The 21,357-nt window shown below is 37.1% G+C and overlaps 3 protein-coding genes across 3 annotated transcripts in view; all 3 read right to left on the reverse strand.

Annotated features, from left to right (window-relative positions):
- The window catches only part of LOC127832656 (uncharacterized), a 41,168-nt gene extending 37,230 nt beyond the window's left edge, over positions 1–3,938 (reverse strand). Inside the window, exon 1 of the mRNA XM_052358269.1 lies at positions 3,770–3,938. Coding sequence (XP_052214229.1) covers positions 3,770–3,931 — 162 coding nt within the window. The 5' untranslated portion in view covers positions 3,932–3,938. The remainder of the gene's footprint in view (positions 1–3,769) is intronic.
- A 5,708-nt stretch (positions 3,939–9,646) lies between these two features.
- LOC127831522 (uncharacterized) overlaps positions 9,647–21,357 on the reverse strand; it is a 34,497-nt gene continuing 22,786 nt past the window's right edge. Inside the window, exons 6-11 of the mRNA XM_052356505.1 lie at positions 21,279–21,351; positions 20,861–20,970; positions 14,590–14,667; positions 13,267–13,325; positions 10,028–10,130; positions 9,647–9,702 (exon numbers count right to left, since the gene is read on the reverse strand). Coding sequence (XP_052212465.1) covers positions 9,647–9,702; positions 10,028–10,130; positions 13,267–13,325; positions 14,590–14,667; positions 20,861–20,970; positions 21,279–21,351 — 479 coding nt within the window. The remainder of the gene's footprint in view (positions 9,703–10,027; positions 10,131–13,266; positions 13,326–14,589; positions 14,668–20,860; positions 20,971–21,278; positions 21,352–21,357) is intronic.
- Positions 15,848–20,385, reverse strand: LOC127832644 (uncharacterized). The gene is made up of 2 exons (XM_052358246.1): positions 19,684–20,385; positions 15,848–19,242 (listed from the first exon to the last, which is right to left on the reverse strand). Exon 2 carries the CDS (start codon positions 19,038–19,040, stop codon positions 16,032–16,034), a length of 3,009 nt encoding a protein of 1,002 aa, XP_052214206.1. The 5' UTR covers positions 19,041–19,242; positions 19,684–20,385; the 3' UTR covers positions 15,848–16,031.

Raw genomic sequence — 21,357 nt, forward strand, 5'->3', positions numbered from 1 at the left:
TCAACCCGCGTTCAATTCAAAGCTGGCGAATCAAATTACAAGTAATGGTGATTCAATAATGGAGAAAGCATTAACTGGATTTAAAAACATTTGATAAGGTTTGTTAAACCAGATAACAAAAAGAAAAATTTGGATTATTAAAGTAAAACTGTTACAGGTAAGGCATTCTTAAGTGTCCATATTTCGGACATGCATAGTATTCGGATAAACAGTAATAGGTATACTAGATGTTCCATGCATTTAGATTGTGTTTTGTTAGAAAAGCTATCATAGCAATGATGATAATATAATAACGATAAATATGTGATGAAAAGGTGCTACCGGCACAGATCTTAAATGTGTTATAAGGAAGTAGATTTTAATGTACCAATTCATTAAAATATGTTGTGCTATGTATCATGGTATTGTTATTTAATAAAGCAGTATAACTTTTTAAGATATTGTGTTACTCGTAGAGCATATTTTTATCTAAAAAATTGAATAATACAGACAAAAACACAATTAACGCGCTTCAGAATTGACCCCAGCATTTTTCAATTTGACTCCTCAAAATTTCAGTCCAGGGGTCATTGACTCCTGGTTTTTAAAATCTATTGAAATCCCTGGATGTTTAAAAAATAATAATATTTTGTTATATTTTTTTGGGGGGTGGGGGTTGGGGGGGGGGGGTAGGGGGGGTGGGGGGTGAGAGGAGGGTATAATGTGAGGTGTGGTAAGAAATAAGATGTTTAAAAAAAATATTTAAAAAAAATTGGGGGGGGGGGGTGGTAGGGGGGAGTGAGAGGGGGGGGGGGGGGGGGTTATAATGTGGTGTGTGGTAATTATTAGATGTTTAAAAAAGTAATTTTTTTTTGGGGGGGGGGGGGTGGGGGTGGGGGGGGGGTGGGGGTGAGAGGTGGGTATAATGTGGGGTGTGGTAATTTATAAGATGTTTAAAAAAATGGGGGGTGGGGTAGGGGGGTGGGGGGTGAGAGGGGGTTATAATGTGGGGTGTGGTAATTTATTAGATGTTTAAAAAAAAAATGGGGGGGGTGGGGTGGGGGGGGTAGGGGGGTGGGGGTGACAGGGGGGTATAACGTGGGGTGTTGTAATTTATAAGATGTTTAAAAAAAAAAAAATTGGGGGGTGGGTGGGGGGGTATGTAGGTGGGAGGGGGTAGGGGGGTGGGGGTGAGAGGGGGGTATAATGTGGGGTTTGGTAATTTATTAGATGTTTAAAAAAAAAATTGGGGGGGCGGGGGTGGGGGGGGGGGTTGGGGGGGTAGGGGGGACTGAGAGGGGGGTATAATGTGATTATAAAAAATAACAAATGATCTCACACTGACATGAACAAATATCGTCTATTTATTAAACATGAAATTTAAACTTATTGCATTTGTTTCCCCTGTATATAAGAAAGATATAATAGTGTATTACCTCCCCTGTCCTGCTTATATTTATATCAATCAACAAAATTAAACATTAACACAATATTTATTATACAAAATATACAAAAAATCTCATATTCTGATAATATTTTTACTGATCCACTTTATTTTACTCAAAGGATGGTGTTTCATTGGACTGATAATTATAGATTTAGGATAACAGACCAGTTGCTTCAGTTATATTGTTCAGAGTTCGCCCTGTTGGCCGTTAATGCGTTCTTGAGTTATCATCCAAAAACCATTTTACTATTTCGGGTCACCGTGACCTTGACCTTTAACCTAGTGACCTCAAAATCAATAGGGGTCATCTGCGAGTCATGATCAATGTACCTATGAAGTTTCATGATCCTAGGCCCAAGCGTTCTTGAGTTATCACCCGGAAACCACCTGGTGGACGGACCGACAGACCGACCGACATGAGCAAAGCAATATACCCCCTCTTCTTCGAAGGAGGGCATAATTAGAGAGCGGTCAACATGGTGAAGTTTAAAACGCACTTAGTGACCCCATGACCTAGTTTTTGACCCAGCATGACCCATATTTGAACTTGACCTAGACATCATCTAGATACAACTTCTGACCAAGTTTGGTGAAGATCGGATAAAAAATACGTGAATTAGAGAGCGGACACCATGCTGAACGTTAAAAAATGCACTAAGTGACCCCATGACCTAGTTTTTGATCCGGCATTACCCCTATTCGAATTTGGCCTAGACATTATCTAGATACAACTTCTGACCAAGTTTGGTTAAGATCGGATGAAAACTTACTTGAATTAGAGAGCGGACACTTAATACGGACCGACAGACAGACCGACCGACCGACAGACAAGTTCACTCCTATATACCCCCCTAAACTTCATTTGTGGGGGTATAATAACTCTTAGTTAAGAAAGTGTAGGGTTATGGTTCTGTACATGGCACTTTTACCCATTGATTTCTACACACCCATGAAGTTTCATGTTGAAATTTTGTAGCGTATCTAAGATATAGCCCCAAAAGTTCCATGATAAAAAAACAACAAAGGACAAGTACTCAAATTTAAGAAAGTGAAGGGTTATGGTTCTTAAGCATGGCACTTTTCTTCATTAATATCAATACACCCATAAAGTTTCATGTTGAAGTCTTGCATGGTATCTGAGATATGGCCCTGAAAATTAACATAAAAAACAAAGGGCAATAACTCTTATTAAAAAAAGTGTAGGGTGTTGTATGTTGATATATCTATACAAACCTATGAAGTTTCATGTTGATATCTTATATAGTTTCTTAGATATAGCAGGGTTCGACACTAAGGCACGTCCGACAGACATTGTCTAGTAAAATCGGTGGTCGGGCTAGTAAAACTGAGGGCTAGCTTGTCCGACTGGTCATACATAAAAAATCTATACTGATTCATATAACTATAACTAACTTCTGTGAAAACCTTTTTTCTTAATGTGTAAAATTACCCTCGTATCCGTTATTTACATCAGAACAAAACTGGCGTATATAAATAAACGCGGAGCATTCACATGATTCATCGCTTTTTTTAGAGGCGAAGGAGAGCTTCCCGCAGAAATTACTTGTTTCCATTGGTCAAGTTGTCGAATATTAATGATTTTCTGCATGTCTTAAAACTTTACAGCATGTTTTTACGACTTCTATCAAAAAAGGGTATCGTCAATGTAAACATTTTGGTGTAGCAGACGAGAGAATGTTATTTAAAGAATGGCTTTGTTCACGTTTGGATTTTCGACCGACAAATCAGTAAATAAAGAAGAATCCGAAGGTAAAACTGACAGGAAATGTAAATATGAAGAAAAACAAAAACATCAATTTTATCCTAAATGGAAAATCAAGTTCCCATGGCTTGAATTTGACGAAGAAAAGCAAAAAATGTTTTGCATCCCAGGCAAAGCATACGAAAAGGTTGGTCGGTTTGAAGAAGGAACTGATAATTTTCAAATTGATGCATTTAAAGCCATAATGTGTCTACACAACATAAAAGACATAGGCAAAAATATGAAATTGAGAAATTAGTATTATTTTATTGATTAACTATTTGCATCATCATAACTTTCTGGTGTTCACTGTTTATTTACTGAAAAATCCTGATTAAACAGTTACATGACAAAATTGTGTTTTTTTGCTATGTCATTTATGGTCTAGTAGACATCAGATTCGGGCTAGTACATTTTAAGAGGAGCTGGTTTTGCTGTAAAAACAGTTAATGTCGAACCCTGTATAGCCTAAAAATGTTTTTTTACAGATGGACGGAGGTACAATGCCAATTCAATACCCCTTGACCATTGTCGAGGGATAAAAAAATTATGTGACACATCACAGTTTTCAGTATTTATACCAGCTTGTTAGAGGAATGTGCTCGAATATCTTCAAACTTCTCGTCAGAAGCGTTTGCATTCACAAGTTCAATGACACATGTTGTGTCCATACAAGCTGCTTTATCTGTATCAAAATCTTCATCATTTATTTTTAATTTGGCTGATCGATCCTCGTCTTTCATCGCCACGAACACTAAAAGCATACAAAACAAGACTATTGTCAAGCAATATAAGTCCCATACCGGCCCCACCATTGTCAGAAATTCCAGATTTTTTTTATATATATTTGTTGCGATAGCAACCATTTTTTTGATTTAGGAACAAAATGAAATGACATGCATAATGTCCATATTGCCATCTATCCATGTTTCATGAAAAAATATAAAGAACTTTAAAAGTTATTGCAGGATCCAGAAAACCACCATGTTCAGCAGTATTTCTAGTCTATTTGTTGCCATAGCAACCAGAATTTTTGACGTCGGAACGAAATGAAATGACGTGCATAATGTCCATATTGCCATCTATCCAGGTTTCAAGTTACATGAAAAAATATTAAGAACTTTAAAAGTTATCGCAGGATCCAGAAAAGTGTGACAGACTGACGGACAGACTGACAGACGGACTGACAGACGGAGCGCAAGCCATAAGTCCCCTCCAGTGAAACCCGTAGGGGACAATAAAAACAAGCATTTTGTATCTCGTTAAATCTATGTTACAAGATCACATCTAGCTCTTAAATTTCAGCCATTGCTATAAGGAAGACTGTTTTTTTATGTGTTAACATTATTTTTCAAAATAATTTTACAATATATTTGTTGATTTTGACTGGTTATCGAGCTTTTAGCAGTAACCATTTTTCTATTTTAAATACAAGTGACCTTGACCATGACCAAACTAGACCCAAATGCTATCCCCAGCTGCATCTGCATGCTAGCTTGCTAAAATCAAAGTTTTGTCACAATGGAACAATGCAAACAGAACTTATTAGTCCAAAATCACCTTTTTTGACTCTTCCTATCCACCAAGCATACCCAACATTACAAGCAAATTTGTTGAATTGATACCCTTGGCCAAAAGCTTGAAATGCCAAACTTTGTACACAACCAATGGTACTTATAGAATAGTAGTCGCTTTACAAACCAGGTTGTATTATATTTATTATGTTACAATTTCGTTCTCAACTTGTACAATATTTAGGGAATTAGTGAATGTAATAGGTTATATAGGTCGTATAGATATGATTACACGGGAATTGTGTATATGTCGGGGATATGGCGTTATGTATCTGTAATTAAATTGTCATTAAATTACAATACCAATGTCTTTGTGACGTATATTTAACAAAATCATTAATGAATACACTTAAGTAAATGTTTATAAAAACCTATAAATCAGTTCTAAACAAGGGCTGTTTGTAAAACATGCATGCCCCCCATATGGGCTCTCAGTTGAAGTGACAGCCATTTTGTAAATATGTTTTTTGTCACTGTGACCTTGACCTTTGACCTAGTAACTTGAAAATCAATAGGGGTCATCTGCGAGTCATGGTCAATCTACCTATTAAGTTTCATGATCCTAGGCATAAGCGTTCTTGAGTTATCATCCGGAAACCATTTTACTATTTCGTGTCAGTCACCGTGACCTTGACCTTTGACCTAGTGACCTGAAAATCAATAGGGGTCATCTGCGAGTCATGATCAATCTACCTATCAAGTTTCATGATCCTAGGCATAAGCGTTCTTGAGTAATCATCCGGAAACCATTTTACTATTTTGGGTCACCGTGACCTTGACCTTTGACCTAGTGACCTTAAAATCAATAGGGGTCATCTGCGAGTCATGATCAATGTACCTATCAAGTTTCATGATCCTAGGCATAAGCGTTCTTGAGTTATCATCCGGAAACCATTTTACTATTTCGGGTCACCGTGACCTTGACCTTTGACCTAGTGACCTAAAAATCAATAGGGGTCATCTGCGAGTCATGATCAATCTTCCTATCAAGTTTCATGATCCTAGGCTGAGCGTTCTTGAATTATCATCCGGAAACCATTTTACTATTTCGGGTCACAGTGACCTTGACCTTTGACCTAGTGATCTCAAAATCAATAGGGGTCATCTGCGAGTCATGATCAATGTACCTATGAAGTTTCTTAATCCTAGGCCTAAGCGTTCTTGAGTTATCATCCGGAAACCACCTGGTGGACGGACCAACAGACCGACCGACCGACATGTGCAAAGCAATATACCCCCTCTTCGTCCAAGGGGGCATAAAAATAATCTGCATTAACAAAATAAAGTTATTTTTCTTTAAGACACACAAGATGCTATTGAAAGGTGGTTTTATTTAAAGATAGAGGGTAAGGACAATTGTTGTACCTCCTATTTGTGTAAAGACTCGCCACCAAATTGTCAAACTTCATCAACAACAAAAAACTTATGTAAATATCTTTTAAAGGAAGAAATTGTGTTCACTCTGCTAGTTATTGCCCTTGACCTTGGCCAAAGGCACATGGGTATGGCTTGTGCCTCACTGATATTGATATTGATGAACGAATTTCATCAGGGCATTTGAAAATCATATGATGTATGTTAGAATCCTAACGTTGTGGATTTGACTCAGCCCTTGATGACAGAACAACAGTTACTGTGGTAGGTTTCATGAATGAGTCTTGGATATAACTCAAGACAAGAACAAGGGCTGTTTGTAAAACATGCATGCCCCCCATAAGGGTTCTCCATTGTAGTGACAGCCATTGTGTGAATATGTTTTTTGTCTATGTGACCTTGACCTTTGACCTAGTGACCTGAAAATCAATAGGGGTCATCTGCCAGTTATGATCAATCTACCTATCAAGTTTCATGATCCTAGCCATAAGCGTTCTTGAGTTATCATCCGGAAACCAATTTACTATTTCAGGTCACCGTGACCTTGACCTTTGACCTAGTGACCTCAAAATCAATAGGGGTCATCTGCGAGTCATGATCAATGTACCTATGAAGTTTTTCATGATCGTAGCCATTAGCGTTCTTGAGTTATCATCCGGAAACCATTTTACTATTTCAGGTCACCGTGACCTTGACCTTTGATATAATGACCTGAAAATCAATAGGGGTCAACTGCGAGTCATGATCAATCTACCTATCAAGTTTCATGATCCTAGGCATAAGCGTTCTTGAGTTATCATCCGGAAACCATTTTACTATTTCGAATCACCGTCACCTTGACCTTTGACCTAGTGACCTGAAAATCAATAGGGGTCATCTGCGAGTCATGATCAATGTACCTATGAAGTTTCATGATCCTAGGCATAAGCGTTCTTGAGTTATCATCCGGAAACCATTTTACTATTTCGGGTCACCGTGACCTTTGACCTAGTGACCTAAAAATCAATAGGGGTCATCTGCCAGCCATTATCAATCTATCTACGAAGTTTCATGATCCTAGGCATAAGCGTTCTTGAGTTATCATCCGGAAACCATTTTACTATTTTGGGTCACCGTGACCTTGACCTTTGACCTAGTGACCTGAAAATCAATAGGGGTCATCTGCGAGTCATGATCAATCTACCTATCAAGTTTCATGATCCTAGGCCTAAGCATTCTTGAGTTATCATCCGGAAACCATTTTACTATTTCGGGTCACCGTGACCTTGACCTTTGACCTAGTGACCTAAAAATCAATAGGGGTCATCTGCAAGTCATGATCAATGTACCTATGAAGTTTCATGATCCTAGGCCCAAGCGTTCTTGAGTTATCATCCGGAAACCACCTGGTGGACGGACCGACAGACCGACATGTGCAAAGCAATATACCCCCTCTTCTTCGAAGGGGGGCATAAAAATCCTATATTGAAAAGTTTTTTTCGTCTAAAAAAGGGGCCATAACTTTGTTACTGACAAAAGGTTTGCGTCACAATCTGACGTGCAATATTCCTCCTAGCCATATACACACTCATACCAAGTTTCAATCAAATCAGAGCAAGCAGTTCCATGACATGGCTCCCGACGGACAGAAGGACTGATGGAAGGTCGGACGGATGAGCCCAAAACTATATCCCTCCGCATATGGCGTAGGATAAAAACCAGGATTTTCAACTCATCCCTTATTATATTGATAAATAGGTTATTCATCATTTATTTACAACTAAAATGCAAAAAAGTGTTTTCAAGTCAGATAAGCCTCAATAAAGGAGATTTCAGAAAGTTGCATGCATACCAAAGTCCCCCAAGTAACTATGTGTCAATGTCTACTACTAAAATTAAAAAACAACAATACATGTCTAGGAAGTTTTTCAAACCAGTAATGATAAAACCTGTGCTTTAACATTAATGAAGCATACAAAAACCAAAGCGCATCCCTAGTCAATTATAAACTGGTCAAAGTTATATAAATTGTACTTCAAATATCACCAAGTATCAATGTGACAACCTCTATACACTCAATATTTATATTATTACAGAAAAAAGACGTGTCTGTAGGGACCTCCCCACATTCCATTTTTTGTCTTAAAACTCTGGCAATATTTGAGGTAATTAAACCAGTGATACACGCGGCACTCAATCTCCTCACAGAAAGTTACTCTTGAATTGCATGATGAATCACAAATTTACAGCCCAGATATAATGTTTAATGACCAAAGCTGACCTTCTATTTCTAAGTGTGATTGTGACCTCTTAGTTTAAGTCAGGTTTTACACAGGAAATCGGTCTTCTTGTGGTTGCAATTAGAGGTAAGTTATTATTTCAAAGCTTAGGAAAGACCAACGACAGAGGTTTGAGACTTTTTGAGTTCGCCAGATGCAACCAACCCACCCTGACAAACACACTTCACCCACACAAACTGTCAAGAATAGGGACCTGGCATGCTCCAAACGGGCAAGTACAAAACCAGATTTATGTCATATACTGGCGCCGCAACGGTTAAAGTCCAGCAATAACAAGGCCAACACAAGAACGTTTCCTGGCGTAGACATCGGCAGTGACCATGACTTAGCGCTCACCACCATCAAGCTGAAGTTAAAGAGCTAGCACATCACAAAGAACCCTCGAATAAGATTTTACTTGGAGAAATTGAAAGATCAAATGATAGCAGAGGTATTTCAAGCACAGACAGGTGGCAAGTTTGCAGCCCTGAACATCTTAGACAATAACATTGACACCATAAGCAACAACATCAAGGATGACCTACTATCACCGGCCAATGAAGCACTTGGGAGAGAGAAGAAAGAACAAGCCATGGCTAATGAACGAAATCATGGACCTATGTGACAAAAGAAGAGAGCTAAGGCATGAGAAGTACACCAGGCTGGACTCCAGGGCGAATTACCACAAAGCGAACAGAAAGGTAAGGAAAAAGATGAAAGAGTCCAAGGAGAAATGGATTGAGGAAAAATGTATCATCATCGACAAAGAGATTACCGCAGGCAGTAGTAAGAAGGCCTACAGCTACCTCAAGATCCTCATGAAGACCAGTCAGCCCAAGGCCAGTGTTATATCAGATGCTGATGGGAATCTCCTTACCCAGAGATTCACAGACCTAAACAGATGGAGTGAATACTGCAGTGACCTCTACAACTATCCGCTTCAACTGGACTCCAGTCTCCTTCAGGACGATCCCAGACCAGAAGTGGACGATGAAAACCCGCCCATACTTTAGGCAGAGGTGGAGGAGGCAGTGCGTAGTCATAAGGAAGGAAAATCTGCAACGTCCCTTCCGAGCTGAATAAGCTTGGAGGAGAGGCAACAACTGCAGTATTGATGGCTCTATGCCAAAAGATCTGGTAGGAGAAGTGGCCCAAGGAATGGGCCCAGTCACTGGTCATACCCCTCAAAAAAAGGGCAACCTCAAGTTGTTGAGAATTACCACACCTAAGTCATGCTACAAATCATTTATAATCAATTGAAAGGGAAGGCCGAGGAACTGCTGGCCGGAGAGCAGGCTGGATTCAAAGCTGGGCAGAGCACAGTGGAACAGATCTTCAACTGCAGAATCATCATCGAGAAACACTTGCAACACCAACGTGACCTTTTCCACAACTTCATTGACTTGAAGAAAGCTTTCAACCGCCTATGGCATGTGATGAGAGGATTTAATATTGACTAACGGCTGGTGCATGTCATTCAAGAACTCTACGGAAACGCCTCCAGTGCTTTTCAATATCAGGGTGACTTCTTCATGACATCAGTGGACCTCCCTCAGGGATGTCAGCTCTCTCCTGTCCTGTTCAACCTTTTCCTTGAGAAGATAATGCAGGAGACTCTCCATGACCACCACACCTCTATCTCCATTGGTGGAAGACCCACTTCCAACTTGAGATTCGCTGATGACATTTACCTCATAGCTGGCACCAGCAGTGAACTTTAAAATATCAACAACTGACTATGAAAGAGCAAGAGCATACTGAATGGAGCTCAGCACAGAGAAGTTGAATATCATGGTGAACAGCACAACCAACACCAGTGCAGACACCACCATGAACGGCGAGAAGCTAGAAGAAGTGACCAGCTTCAAGTACTTCGGCACAACCGTGTCCAAGGATGGTACCAGTACTGCTTAGGTCCAAATTAGAATTGCCATGGCGACCTCAGCAATGGTCAAACTGAGCAGGTTGTGGATAAGCAGTTCCATCAGCTTCCCCACCAAGAACAGGCTCTACAAGTCCCTCTTAGACTCCATCCTACTCTACGGCGGCAAGACCTGGAAGCTTCATGCGGACACCAAACGCAGGATACAGGCATAAATGTCTTCAAAGACTGCTCCACATCTCTTTCATGGAGCAAAAGGCCAACAAGTACGTCCAGAAAATGACTGTAACACTTGTTGGTCCACAAGAGCCCCTAATAGTGACTGTCAAACAATGAAAGTTGGCTTGGTTTGGAAATGTCACCAGGCACAACTCTGTGTGCAAGACTGTTCTCCAGGGCACACTAAAGGGAGGTGTACGTCGAGGCCGTCAAAAAGAAAGCTGGACCGATAATGTAATAATGTAGCACACAACAGACCTGCCTGGAGGAGGATTTCTGTATTGTCATCCCTCATTTCTCCCCAACAGCCAAACTGATCAAGGGATTGATGATGATTTTTTTAAAACATTATAAAAGACAAAGTTGTTGTCAGACATTTTCTATGTGCAAACTGAACAAATTTGGTAAGGAGACTACTATAACAGGTAATACATCCAATTATGATGGATTTTATTTGTTATTTTAAAATCCATCAATATAAGGCATTGTTATGGCTTTTAATTTTCCAGCGGTTTCATGGCTAAATTTGAAGTTTGATCTGTAAGTGTGATAGGTAGAAGGGTGTTAAATGCAATATGTTTTTTATGATGATAATCACATGTGTTAAATTATTTCATATTCATTTAGATATGGCTTTAGATATGGCTTAGTTATGGATGAGGCAGGAAGCTTTGCATAGATGAACAGACAATCATATACACGAAGAGTATTGTTTAAATTTTTATTTAAAAACCTATTAATATATGGCAAAGTTATGGCCAAGATGCTATTTTATGGCAAAATCTGGACTGGAACAGGGACTGGTTTTATAGAGGAAACATTATCTTGTGATGGCGGTCATTTGTGGTAATTCATTTAAAAATCCAATCCTTTAAAATCTGATGTAATGAATTAAACAAGAGCACTGCATAACGGATGCCACGCTCGGCTGCAGATGCAGTTTAAAATAAATGAAAGCTTTTCAGAATGTCTTTTTTTTTTTAGAGGCCACAGTGACCTTGACCTTTGACCTAGTGACCCAAAAATGGGTGTTGCATATAGAACTCATCAAGGTGCTGCTACATATGAAGTTTCAAAGTTGTAGGTTGAAGCACTTTGATTTTAGAGCCAATGTTCAAAACCTTAACAAAATGTTAAGGTTTTAGCACGAAGCGGACGACGAGCTGGCTATGACAATACCTCGGATTTTCTCCGAAAACAGCCGAGCTAAAAATAAATTGTATGGGGTTTCACTTCCTGTGGCAATTTGGCTAATTATGGAGATGTTATCATTTAAAACATTTTCATAAAGTTTGGTCATAACGACTACAAAGACATGTTTTGAGTTTCAAAGGTACATCTGAGTAAGACAAAAAAAAACTGCCAAGTGGGTGAGTATTTAAACTAGACCTCAAACTACGTAGTTAATAGTCAAGCTAAAAACAACAAACCTTACCTTGATTAAGGGCTGGCTGAAGATAGTCCTATCAAAAGAACCAAATAGTCAATGAACATAATAGTTTTTAGAATTTGTTCTACATTGAGAAAAGTATGTTTCAAAATAAATTAACATTCACTATAAAAACTGTTACATATTCATGCAAGTTTGACTTCTTTGGTTAATTTTAATAATGATTATGAAGCATGTTACAAGTAAAGTGCATATAATCTTTGAACAGGTAATAACTACATTGCCTGACAGCTGATTCAGAGACTTGGCATAGTGTGTACAAAGATTGACTAAGCAACTACAGAATCCAGTTTAAACAAGGGCTGTTTGTAAAACATGCATGCCCCCCATTTGGGCTGTAAGTTGTAGTGGCAGCCATTGTGTGAATATGATTTTGTCACTGTGACCTTGACCTTTGACCTAGTGACCTGAAAATTAATAGGGGTCATCTGCTAGTCATGATCAATGTACCTATGAAGTTTCATGATCCTAGGTGTAAGCGTTCTTGAGTTATCATCTGGAAACCATTTTACTATTTCGAGTCACTGTGACCTTGACCTTTGACCTAGTGACCTGAAATTCCATAGGGGTCATTTACCAGTCATGATCAATGTACCTATTAAGTTTCATGATCCTAGGCGTAAGCATACTTGAGTTATCATCCGGAAACCATTTTACTATTTCGAGTCACTGTGACCTTGACCTTTGACCTAGTGACCTAAAAATCAATAGGGGTCATCTGCCAGTCATGATCAATGTACCTATGAATTTTCATGATCCTAGGCCTAAGCGTTCTTGAGTTATCATCCGGAAACCATCTGGTGGACTGACCGACCGACCGACATGTGCAAAACAATATACCCCCTCTTCTTTGAAGGGAGGCATAAATATGGATGCAAAAGGTAAATTTAACATTAACCTGTTGGCCTTTCATTACAACCAGTAAATTAACCTGTTAACTTGTTAATTAGGAAAACTTTCAATCTGTTAAAATATACTTTAAAAAAAGGTCAAACAACACAACATGTATTTAACAACAAAATGATTTTATGACACCTTATGTTGGTTACAAAAGTAACCACATCATGTTTGTGAAATAAATCGTGTATAACACATTTGACAGCATTAATTTGCAGCATGTTGAGCACTAGAAATGAAATTTGTATGATTATTTCATGAATGCATTTAATTAATTATACATGTTTTATGTTAAAATGAAAGATTAACCTCTTAACTTGTTGCATCTCTTTAAAAGTATCATTCTCTCAGATACACTGGCCTTAAGCATTGTTCTTACTGAACAACTTAAGAATTGAATCAATGACTAATTGAAAAATGTTACCATTTTTAGGTCTGTTGTTGCAACTGTCATCTCATCAGCCAAAGTTATGTTGTTGGACCCTTTGTACACATTCACACAATTGCTCATGTTAATAACGTATTTCTTGTAAATTGTCGTACCACTTTTAGGACATTGACAGTCTTCTTTATCAGGAGTGACATCATGTACATCCACAGTTGAACTGCAACATTCTTTGACATTTAACGACCCTGAAGAGTTGGAAACACTTTCTTCACTTAAGAGCGATTGCACCGATTCGGAAGATGCTTCATCTTGCTGAGGTTCTGTCTTTTTATTCCTCTTGTTATAATTTTGCTGTTCATGAGCACACCAACAGAATGGACAATACTTCTTAATGCGGCAAACTGCGACTGCTGGAATCATAATTATATATATATATATTTACTCAGTGGTTGATTAACAAGCAAACAAATTAAACAATGTCTTAATTCAGCATTAAAATGTGAGACTTTAAAATGTTGAAATGCCATTTTGCCTCCAGAAATGTACAAATCCTTTGAATAATCCTTTTAGACACTATCGTTCAAGAAAACAAACCCATCTGAAGATCTGTTTTCGTCTAAATAATCTCTACAGCATTTAAGAAGCACAAGCTGATACTATGAATATGTAATAGACATTCACTATAATTAGGCAAATTATTTTATATATCAACCCCCAAATAAAAAGCAGTCTACATTGTGCTCCTTAAAGAAAAACATCTAATAATGTTTCAAATTCAAATCAACAAAGCAGTCAACAGAAGTGCTATATACCCAACTGTGATCCGTTTGACCTCAAAGTCGTGAACTTAATTTTGTTAGATGACTTATCCATATGGTGTAATGAGCAAAAGATTTAAGCCAAGTTTCATGACCATGCTTAAAGGGTTTATGGTATATTGAAAGGAACATATAGATGGAGACTCAAGCATTTTCACCATAAAGTGGGACCTTTATCTTACACCAACCCATGCTTTCTATACATCTCAAATAAATAAATGTTTTAGTCATGTTTCCCGATAATCCTTCAAAGGGCATATTGAGAAGACATTCATTGTGACCTAGACCTTGTGCTGGCCTGAGTTTACAATACTGTCTGCACATTGTCTCAAAAACACAAATCTCTATGAGACATGAAAACATTATGGATTGAAGGACCTCAAAAGAGCATTCCTCCCCCATCCTCACTTCACACTTCATGGCCAGGTATATAAATATATATAGTAATTAAGATGCATAATACTTTCAACATCATCCGTACTTGCAAACTGTACTTAATGATCAACATTATTAAAAAAAGCAATTATATTTACAAAGTTACCTGCTAATGCAAGAAGAATGGAAAATGGTATGATTATTGAAACTGCCATGTCTTGTTTATCTTCCATTGACTTTGTGACTGAAAAAGAATATCGTTAATCATGTCTGTAGTAAGGCTGTAGTCAATTTATTGCATTATATTCCAACTTAATAAACACTAATTAATGATAATGAGGTGTGTGCAGTTTTTGTAAACATTAACCAGGAGTTCCAATATGCTTTTTAGATTTTAGTTCTTTCTGCTTTTATTTTAAATCTTATTGGATTTCATTATCAGAAAATAAAATCATGTATCATAAAGGTTTAAACATGTTTTTAATCACAGTACTTTATGCTTAGAACCATTATCAGCAATTTTCATAATTAGAAAATATATGTAAGATTTGATAAGTCAAGACATTCAAAAGAAATTGTGCAAATACTTGAAATTGTTATTACCTCATAGTAGTAAGGCAGTTTGGAGAAAAAATGCATTATTTTTATCATTTGATGAAATACTTCAAAGTTGGGGAATGCAAAATTATGTTGTATGATGAGTTTCAAGGGAAATCCTCATCATTAAAACAAATTGTTGTCTTGAAGACACTTAAAGGGGCTTTTTCACGTTTTGTTAAATTGTCAAATTAAAAAAAATTGTTTCAGATTCTCAAATTTGCGTTGTAGTTATGATATTTGTGAGGAAACAGTAATACAGAACATTTACCATGCACTTAAATATTCATTATATGCATCTTTTGACGATTTAAAAACCTGAAAATCAAAAAGCGTTGCAACGTGAAACAATTAAAAAAATTGGAAAATGCTGTTGTTGTCGTTATATTTTGTGATACTACAAGTATTGCTTTTATAAAGTATAAAATACATCACTCATTGTATGAGCGCTGATGGTCGAGTGGTCTAAGTAGCAACCCCAGTGATTTTTTCAAACATGTTTTTTTGCTAAATGATTATTATCAGATTGTAGGTTTTGATTTGCAGTTTTTAAATCAGTTTGAATTTTTAAAATATATTGACTGGTTCAAAAGTTATGCCATTTTTTAACTTGCTCAAAATTGATTTTTTCAGTGAATTTTTGGCTGAACATTTTGGAAATAATATGTGCGCGTTTCGCGGACCTCGTTCGTGAAACAAAATAACTTATTTTGCTCTAACTTTTGTTATAATTGTCTTATTTGGTTGAAACTTGACATTCCTATGTATTTTTTCACAAGGAATCCAATTTTTACATCAAAAATACTATATAACAACAAACAACAAAGTTATTGTGGTTTAAAAGACACATTTAACAGTTTATTGTCCAGTAAAAATCAATACCGAAGATAAAGTACCATACAACAACTTTATACAACATAAATTTTGTACAATACATGTGTATACATAAGCTTTTGCTCTGAAAGTTTAAACAACAGTAATGACTAATGTTTCTTGTAGTACATTCTTTGTTTAAAAGAACAATTTCTTGTACTGATTAAACAATTTTTTATAATGTTCATAATTTGGAAAAAACCACTGCTGTCCTGAGTTAATGCACTCTGGCGCGGTGCGAAGATCCAGAATGAACTTCTTTTCTACAGTCTGCTTATCGTCTCTGATGGGCCAGACAAACACTCCTGCTTGTCTGCTGGCTGTCATAAAGTTCACACATATCTGGTCATCTTCTTTCAATGCATTGACACAGCCAGGATACCACCTGTCTTGATAAGCTATGATCACATAGTCATTCACTTTCACAGAATTTACATCAGGTAGAAGACTGGAAAGCTGGTTTTGATCGGTGTTATCGAATTCTTCTTCATCACAGTCTTCTTCACAGTCTGGAATGTCGATAGATGTTTTTTGTTTTTTATTTGAATTCATCAATGAAACAATTTCCTCGTGAACACGCCTGTCTTGTGCTTGGTGCTTTAACCGAAGCTGTTTCCCGCCTTTTCTAGCTGAAAGCCATAGATTTTCTTTTTCCTGCTCGTCCATTCCTGAGAGCCACTCAGAAAGTTGACGCCTATTTCTCTTCAACAGCTGCACAGATGAGTGATGATGAAATGAGGCATTAGGTCTCCTTCTCTGGCTGCTGTCAAGGTCTCCAAAGTGATGCTCACATGATAAATTGGTCAATGGAGCAAAAGCTGTGCTCTTTACTGTAGAGGCATCAGGTGTTTCACCAAATAACCCATTCGGTAAAAAGTCTGCCATTTGTTTTTCGACTGCTTTAAGCATTCCACTGCAGATTGATTTCATCATACAAATGAATACTGGACTTTCCATGTCGGTGTTATTCAGGGCCTGGAGGTAGAGGTCTTCATGTACAACAATATGTTCCTCGTCAATCCAATCATTGTCAATGTTCTGCGGGTTGACAGCACATCTATGGAGGTAAGCATGAAGTTTCTGCACATGTTGGTGAACATCAAGGTAGGTCACAGTCCCAGAAACAATGAGGTTCCAAAATGGACCAGTTACCCTTACAAAAATTAATGCTAAACAGGATAGCATTACCATCACGCTTGGGGTTTCCAAGTCTGCTTTCACAGATACCAATTTCTGATTTAGAGTACTAGCAGTATTGAGTACATGAAGGAAATCAGCGTGATGCACAACAATTTGGGCTTCTGTCTCGAAAAGGCAATTAAATCTGTTGTCTTTATAATTGCCTATCCTCGACTTCACACCCTTTGTAGCACAATAGGCTTCCCACTTATCTCGAAGCCCAAGGTAACTGCCACCTGGCCCAAAAGAATCTGAGGTTGTCCGAACCACCCTCTCCACAACAGTTCCCGTCTTGCGCCAAGACTTGAACCTTGGAAGGCTGTCACGCCCTATTGGCCCCACTTCTTCTATTAGGCCTTTTTCAAACAACTTGATCTCGTCACATGCATACTTGTGAAATGCGAGAAGAACATGGGCCATACAATGGAAATTTTTCACTGATGCAACATCATTTTCATGTTCACATTGTCCTAACAGTTCTGTTCGCCAGTTATTTAGTAGTTTGTTGGCAAGCTTTTCATTGGCAGCCCTGTCTGACATAGTAAATGACAGTTTCTTCAATGAAGTTATAATGTAGTCTTGATCAACGATTTGGTTGACTGCACCATGGAGTTCACTTAATTCTGACAAATGGGTTTGGGTTACATTTGTAATGCTAGCTGCTGTCTCACTTGAAACACTGGTAAAGCCTAAACTCATAACTTCACCACTGTCAAGGGTGACTGAGGTGTCAATGATCTTCTTCCTTTTTCTGCTCGTCCCATCTCTGTGCAAACCCCAATTATTGCACTTGTCAATTTTTGTTGCAATGAAAGTTTTTGCTAAGAAATGACCTTCGTCAATTATTGTTTGAACTGTGGAGGCGTTTGGAAGTTCTCTGCTTACAAATTTGTGGTCAAATAGTGTCTCTGCAACAACCTCTATGACTGGCGTAACTTTTTCAGTTGCAACCTCAAGACCTGCTAACTGAATAACACATTCACGAACATTGCTTGCAAAGGCACCCTTGGCTGACCTTGTTTCAACCTTCCGCTGAGATGCTTGAAGCTCGTTCAATTCTTCTGTCAATTCAGACAGCTGCACATCCTTTTCGCAGAGCAGATTTGTCACTTGCTTGATTTTTTCATTTTTCTCCATGTTTTTGATGCTCAAGCATTTGTCATTACCTTCAGCTTTGAAAGAAGAAATTTTGCCTTTCAAAAAAGCCACCTTATTCCTAAGTTTACTGTTTGATTTTTGAGCAGATACTTTCTTAGCCCTTTCTGAGTCTAGTAGTTTTTGCAGATTCACTATCTGCTGAGAACTGTCTATTTGTTCTTTTGTTAGTCTTCGTACATTGTTCCGCTGTTGGGTCAATTTATCATTAACAAGTCTTAAACGACGGCACAGGTTCTTGTTTTCACTCAGAGTCTTTCGCAATTGTATTTTATTTTGTTTTGCTGTTTCGTCTCTTTTATTCACATTTTTTATTGAATAATGTCCATGTCTTTGTTGAAGCAACTCATTTTTGGATGTTTGCTTTTTGATGATGTACTTGATTTTCGTCAGACGTTTCTGTTGTTGACATATTAAATACTTATTGAAATTCCACTGTTTAATATCACCGTCATTAACATCTTCATGCTCAGTTTGTGTTTCAATAGTATTTGTTACAGTTAATGTTTCTCTACAATTCTCTAACCCCACACAAGTCTGAATAGTGTTTGCACCACCCTCTTCTGTCTGTAGTGAAGCACTTGAATCACTTTCACAACTGTGGTCACATACAGTCACTTGCTCTGCCGATGACATATGTTGCACATTCTTGGTCGATGCTGGAGATGTAAATACTGAATTTGAATGCTCATTTACGCTTTTAAACCCCTTGATTTTCTTCCTGCTTATAAGCTTCCTTTTTTGTTCGGCAACACGCAGTATCTTTATGTGCACTGTGCACAGCCTTTGCATTTGCATTAATGAAATTGTCATTTAGACATCCCAAAACTTCAACTATCTGTTGTACTGTCAAATTTTCTTTCTTGCAAAATTCATTAATTTCCAGCACTAACCTATTGTTCAAGGAGTCAAGTTTTTGCAATGATCTATTTCTCACATCTTCACAACAGATGCCAAGTGTCTGACATATTGGACCCGGGAAGTCCATATTGGCTACATCTGCATCGTTTTTAACCTGAAAAAATACAACAAAAAAATGTCAAGTTATTTATTGATTGTAGTATGGTATTCATGTTTCGAAATAGTTTCAAAAACTGTTAATTTTCCGATTTTTATTCTTCGGTACGAACCGGCCCACAACAAACAGATCGTCCGTACCCATTTCGTACCAATTGAAAATAACGATAAAACACGTAATAGATGCACAAATTCTTTACTAAAACTGCATAAAACAACAAATAAAATTATATTCTATAAAATATGACCGTATTTGTGCGTTAATTATTGAATATTTAATGTTTATAGGCGTATATGTGTTTCGCATTTCGGGCACCTGCTAGCATAAAAAAAATCGTTCTTTTCTTATTGCTTGTCCCTACATTTCATAATGATTTTTAGTCATTTTAATACCATTAATGTTATAAAATCGTTAAGATATAATAAAATATTTACTTACAAATCGATTCCGATCAGGATTAAGTTTGACGGTTAGGTATTTATTGGGAAATTAGAAGACGTCGCTGGTTATAGAGTTGTAGCGTTCGTGAAATAACAAAGATGGCGTCGCATTGGTAAATGCCAGCACATGTACGGTGTTTACGTATTAATGCGGGTGATTAAAACTGTGTATAATATGATGATTTATATATCATTAGAAAGAGTAAAGAGTGCAGTTTAAGAAAATATGTGTATCTTAAAAAAATATTCAGCCGAATTAATTATAATTGGCATTAACTTTGGGGACTTTTTTCTCTGCTCCTGGTTAAGATACAGCTATGATACAAACATTGGATTGTAGACCAATCAAAAACGAGTCTAAGCATGTGGGATTCATTAATATTCATAAGAGTTTTATGACCCGGAACAAAGAAATGAGCAAGTATGTGTCATAAACTGGCCCATCGGAAACAGAACTGATAGCGATCTGCTTGATTGTTAAGATATTCTGAATTAACTTATGTTTTTAAAAGCTTTAATTAATGAATACTTAATCGAAACTATATTCATTGGAAAGCAAATTTAATACTTATAAATGCCATTATGATTTCATTTAGATTGAAAATCTAATAATGAAGAGTTAATGAATTTTCTGCGATGACCATATCAATTATTGGAAAATCCCCACTGACCAGCTGATAAGCATCTGGTCTGCTGGGGTTGCTAGTCTAAGCGATAGACTTTTACTCCAGGGGTCAGTGGTTCAAAACCAGTTGAGGGGAACATTTTTTACTTTATTTATTGTTGTAATTGTTTTGTACTAGAGCTTTTTAAATGCAGTGTTTACATTTATCTGTGTAAAGAATTTAATGACAAACTTCAATACATGCCAAAATCTGTGAAAAGGCCCCTTTAAACACACAAAGGAAATAATATGCCTGAGCCATCAAATTAAATTCTCAGTAAAGCTGATATTCATAAACTTCAAATCTCACATAGATATTCTTGAAATTTGTTTAGGGGTGGGAAGGGGGTGTCAATGCTGCTAAAATTGCTATTTTTAATAATTGATGATAGAAGATTACAACTTTTAACAGTCCATATAATATTATCAATGGCAGTGATAATTTTCATTTGTCACAGATTGTTTAATGTTACATTTAGCTGGTATTCCACACTTAATATGGCTAAATTACCATTTTTAAATGGAGTAGGTGTGGCCTGTTTCCTAGAAGACTCAGTCATTGTTGATCCTTTTGTTTGTTCTAAATTTGTTATGGTCAAAAGCGGTATTTCTGTTTGATCTCTAAAATAATAAACATTTTTTTTATTAATTTTAGATATAACAATTTTTCTGTTAAATAATACTAGTAATGTCAGAAAAATAGGTAACCTACATAAATCTCTAAAATATAAACAAAGTGCAACTTCAACAGCAAGATAAGAAGACACACCATATTCTAGCATGTGGTCTTTTATTTATGATATATTGCCAATTACAAGTTTGAACAGAAAGATAGAAATATCACAAGGAACATGGCAATATCAGGCAAATTTCATTTCATGCAATAGAGGAACAATTATGATTGTGTCTATATACACAAATGTTCTTACGAGAGATTCCTGCATACGTCAGACAGATTTGAGCGACTATAGCCTTCCAGACATGTATGTATACAACGATAATCTAAAA

The sequence above is a fragment of the Dreissena polymorpha genome, chromosome 5, assembly GCF_020536995.1.
Source record: "Dreissena polymorpha isolate Duluth1 chromosome 5, UMN_Dpol_1.0, whole genome shotgun sequence".
Classification (NCBI taxonomy): Eukaryota; Metazoa; Mollusca; class Bivalvia; order Myida; family Dreissenidae; genus Dreissena; species Dreissena polymorpha.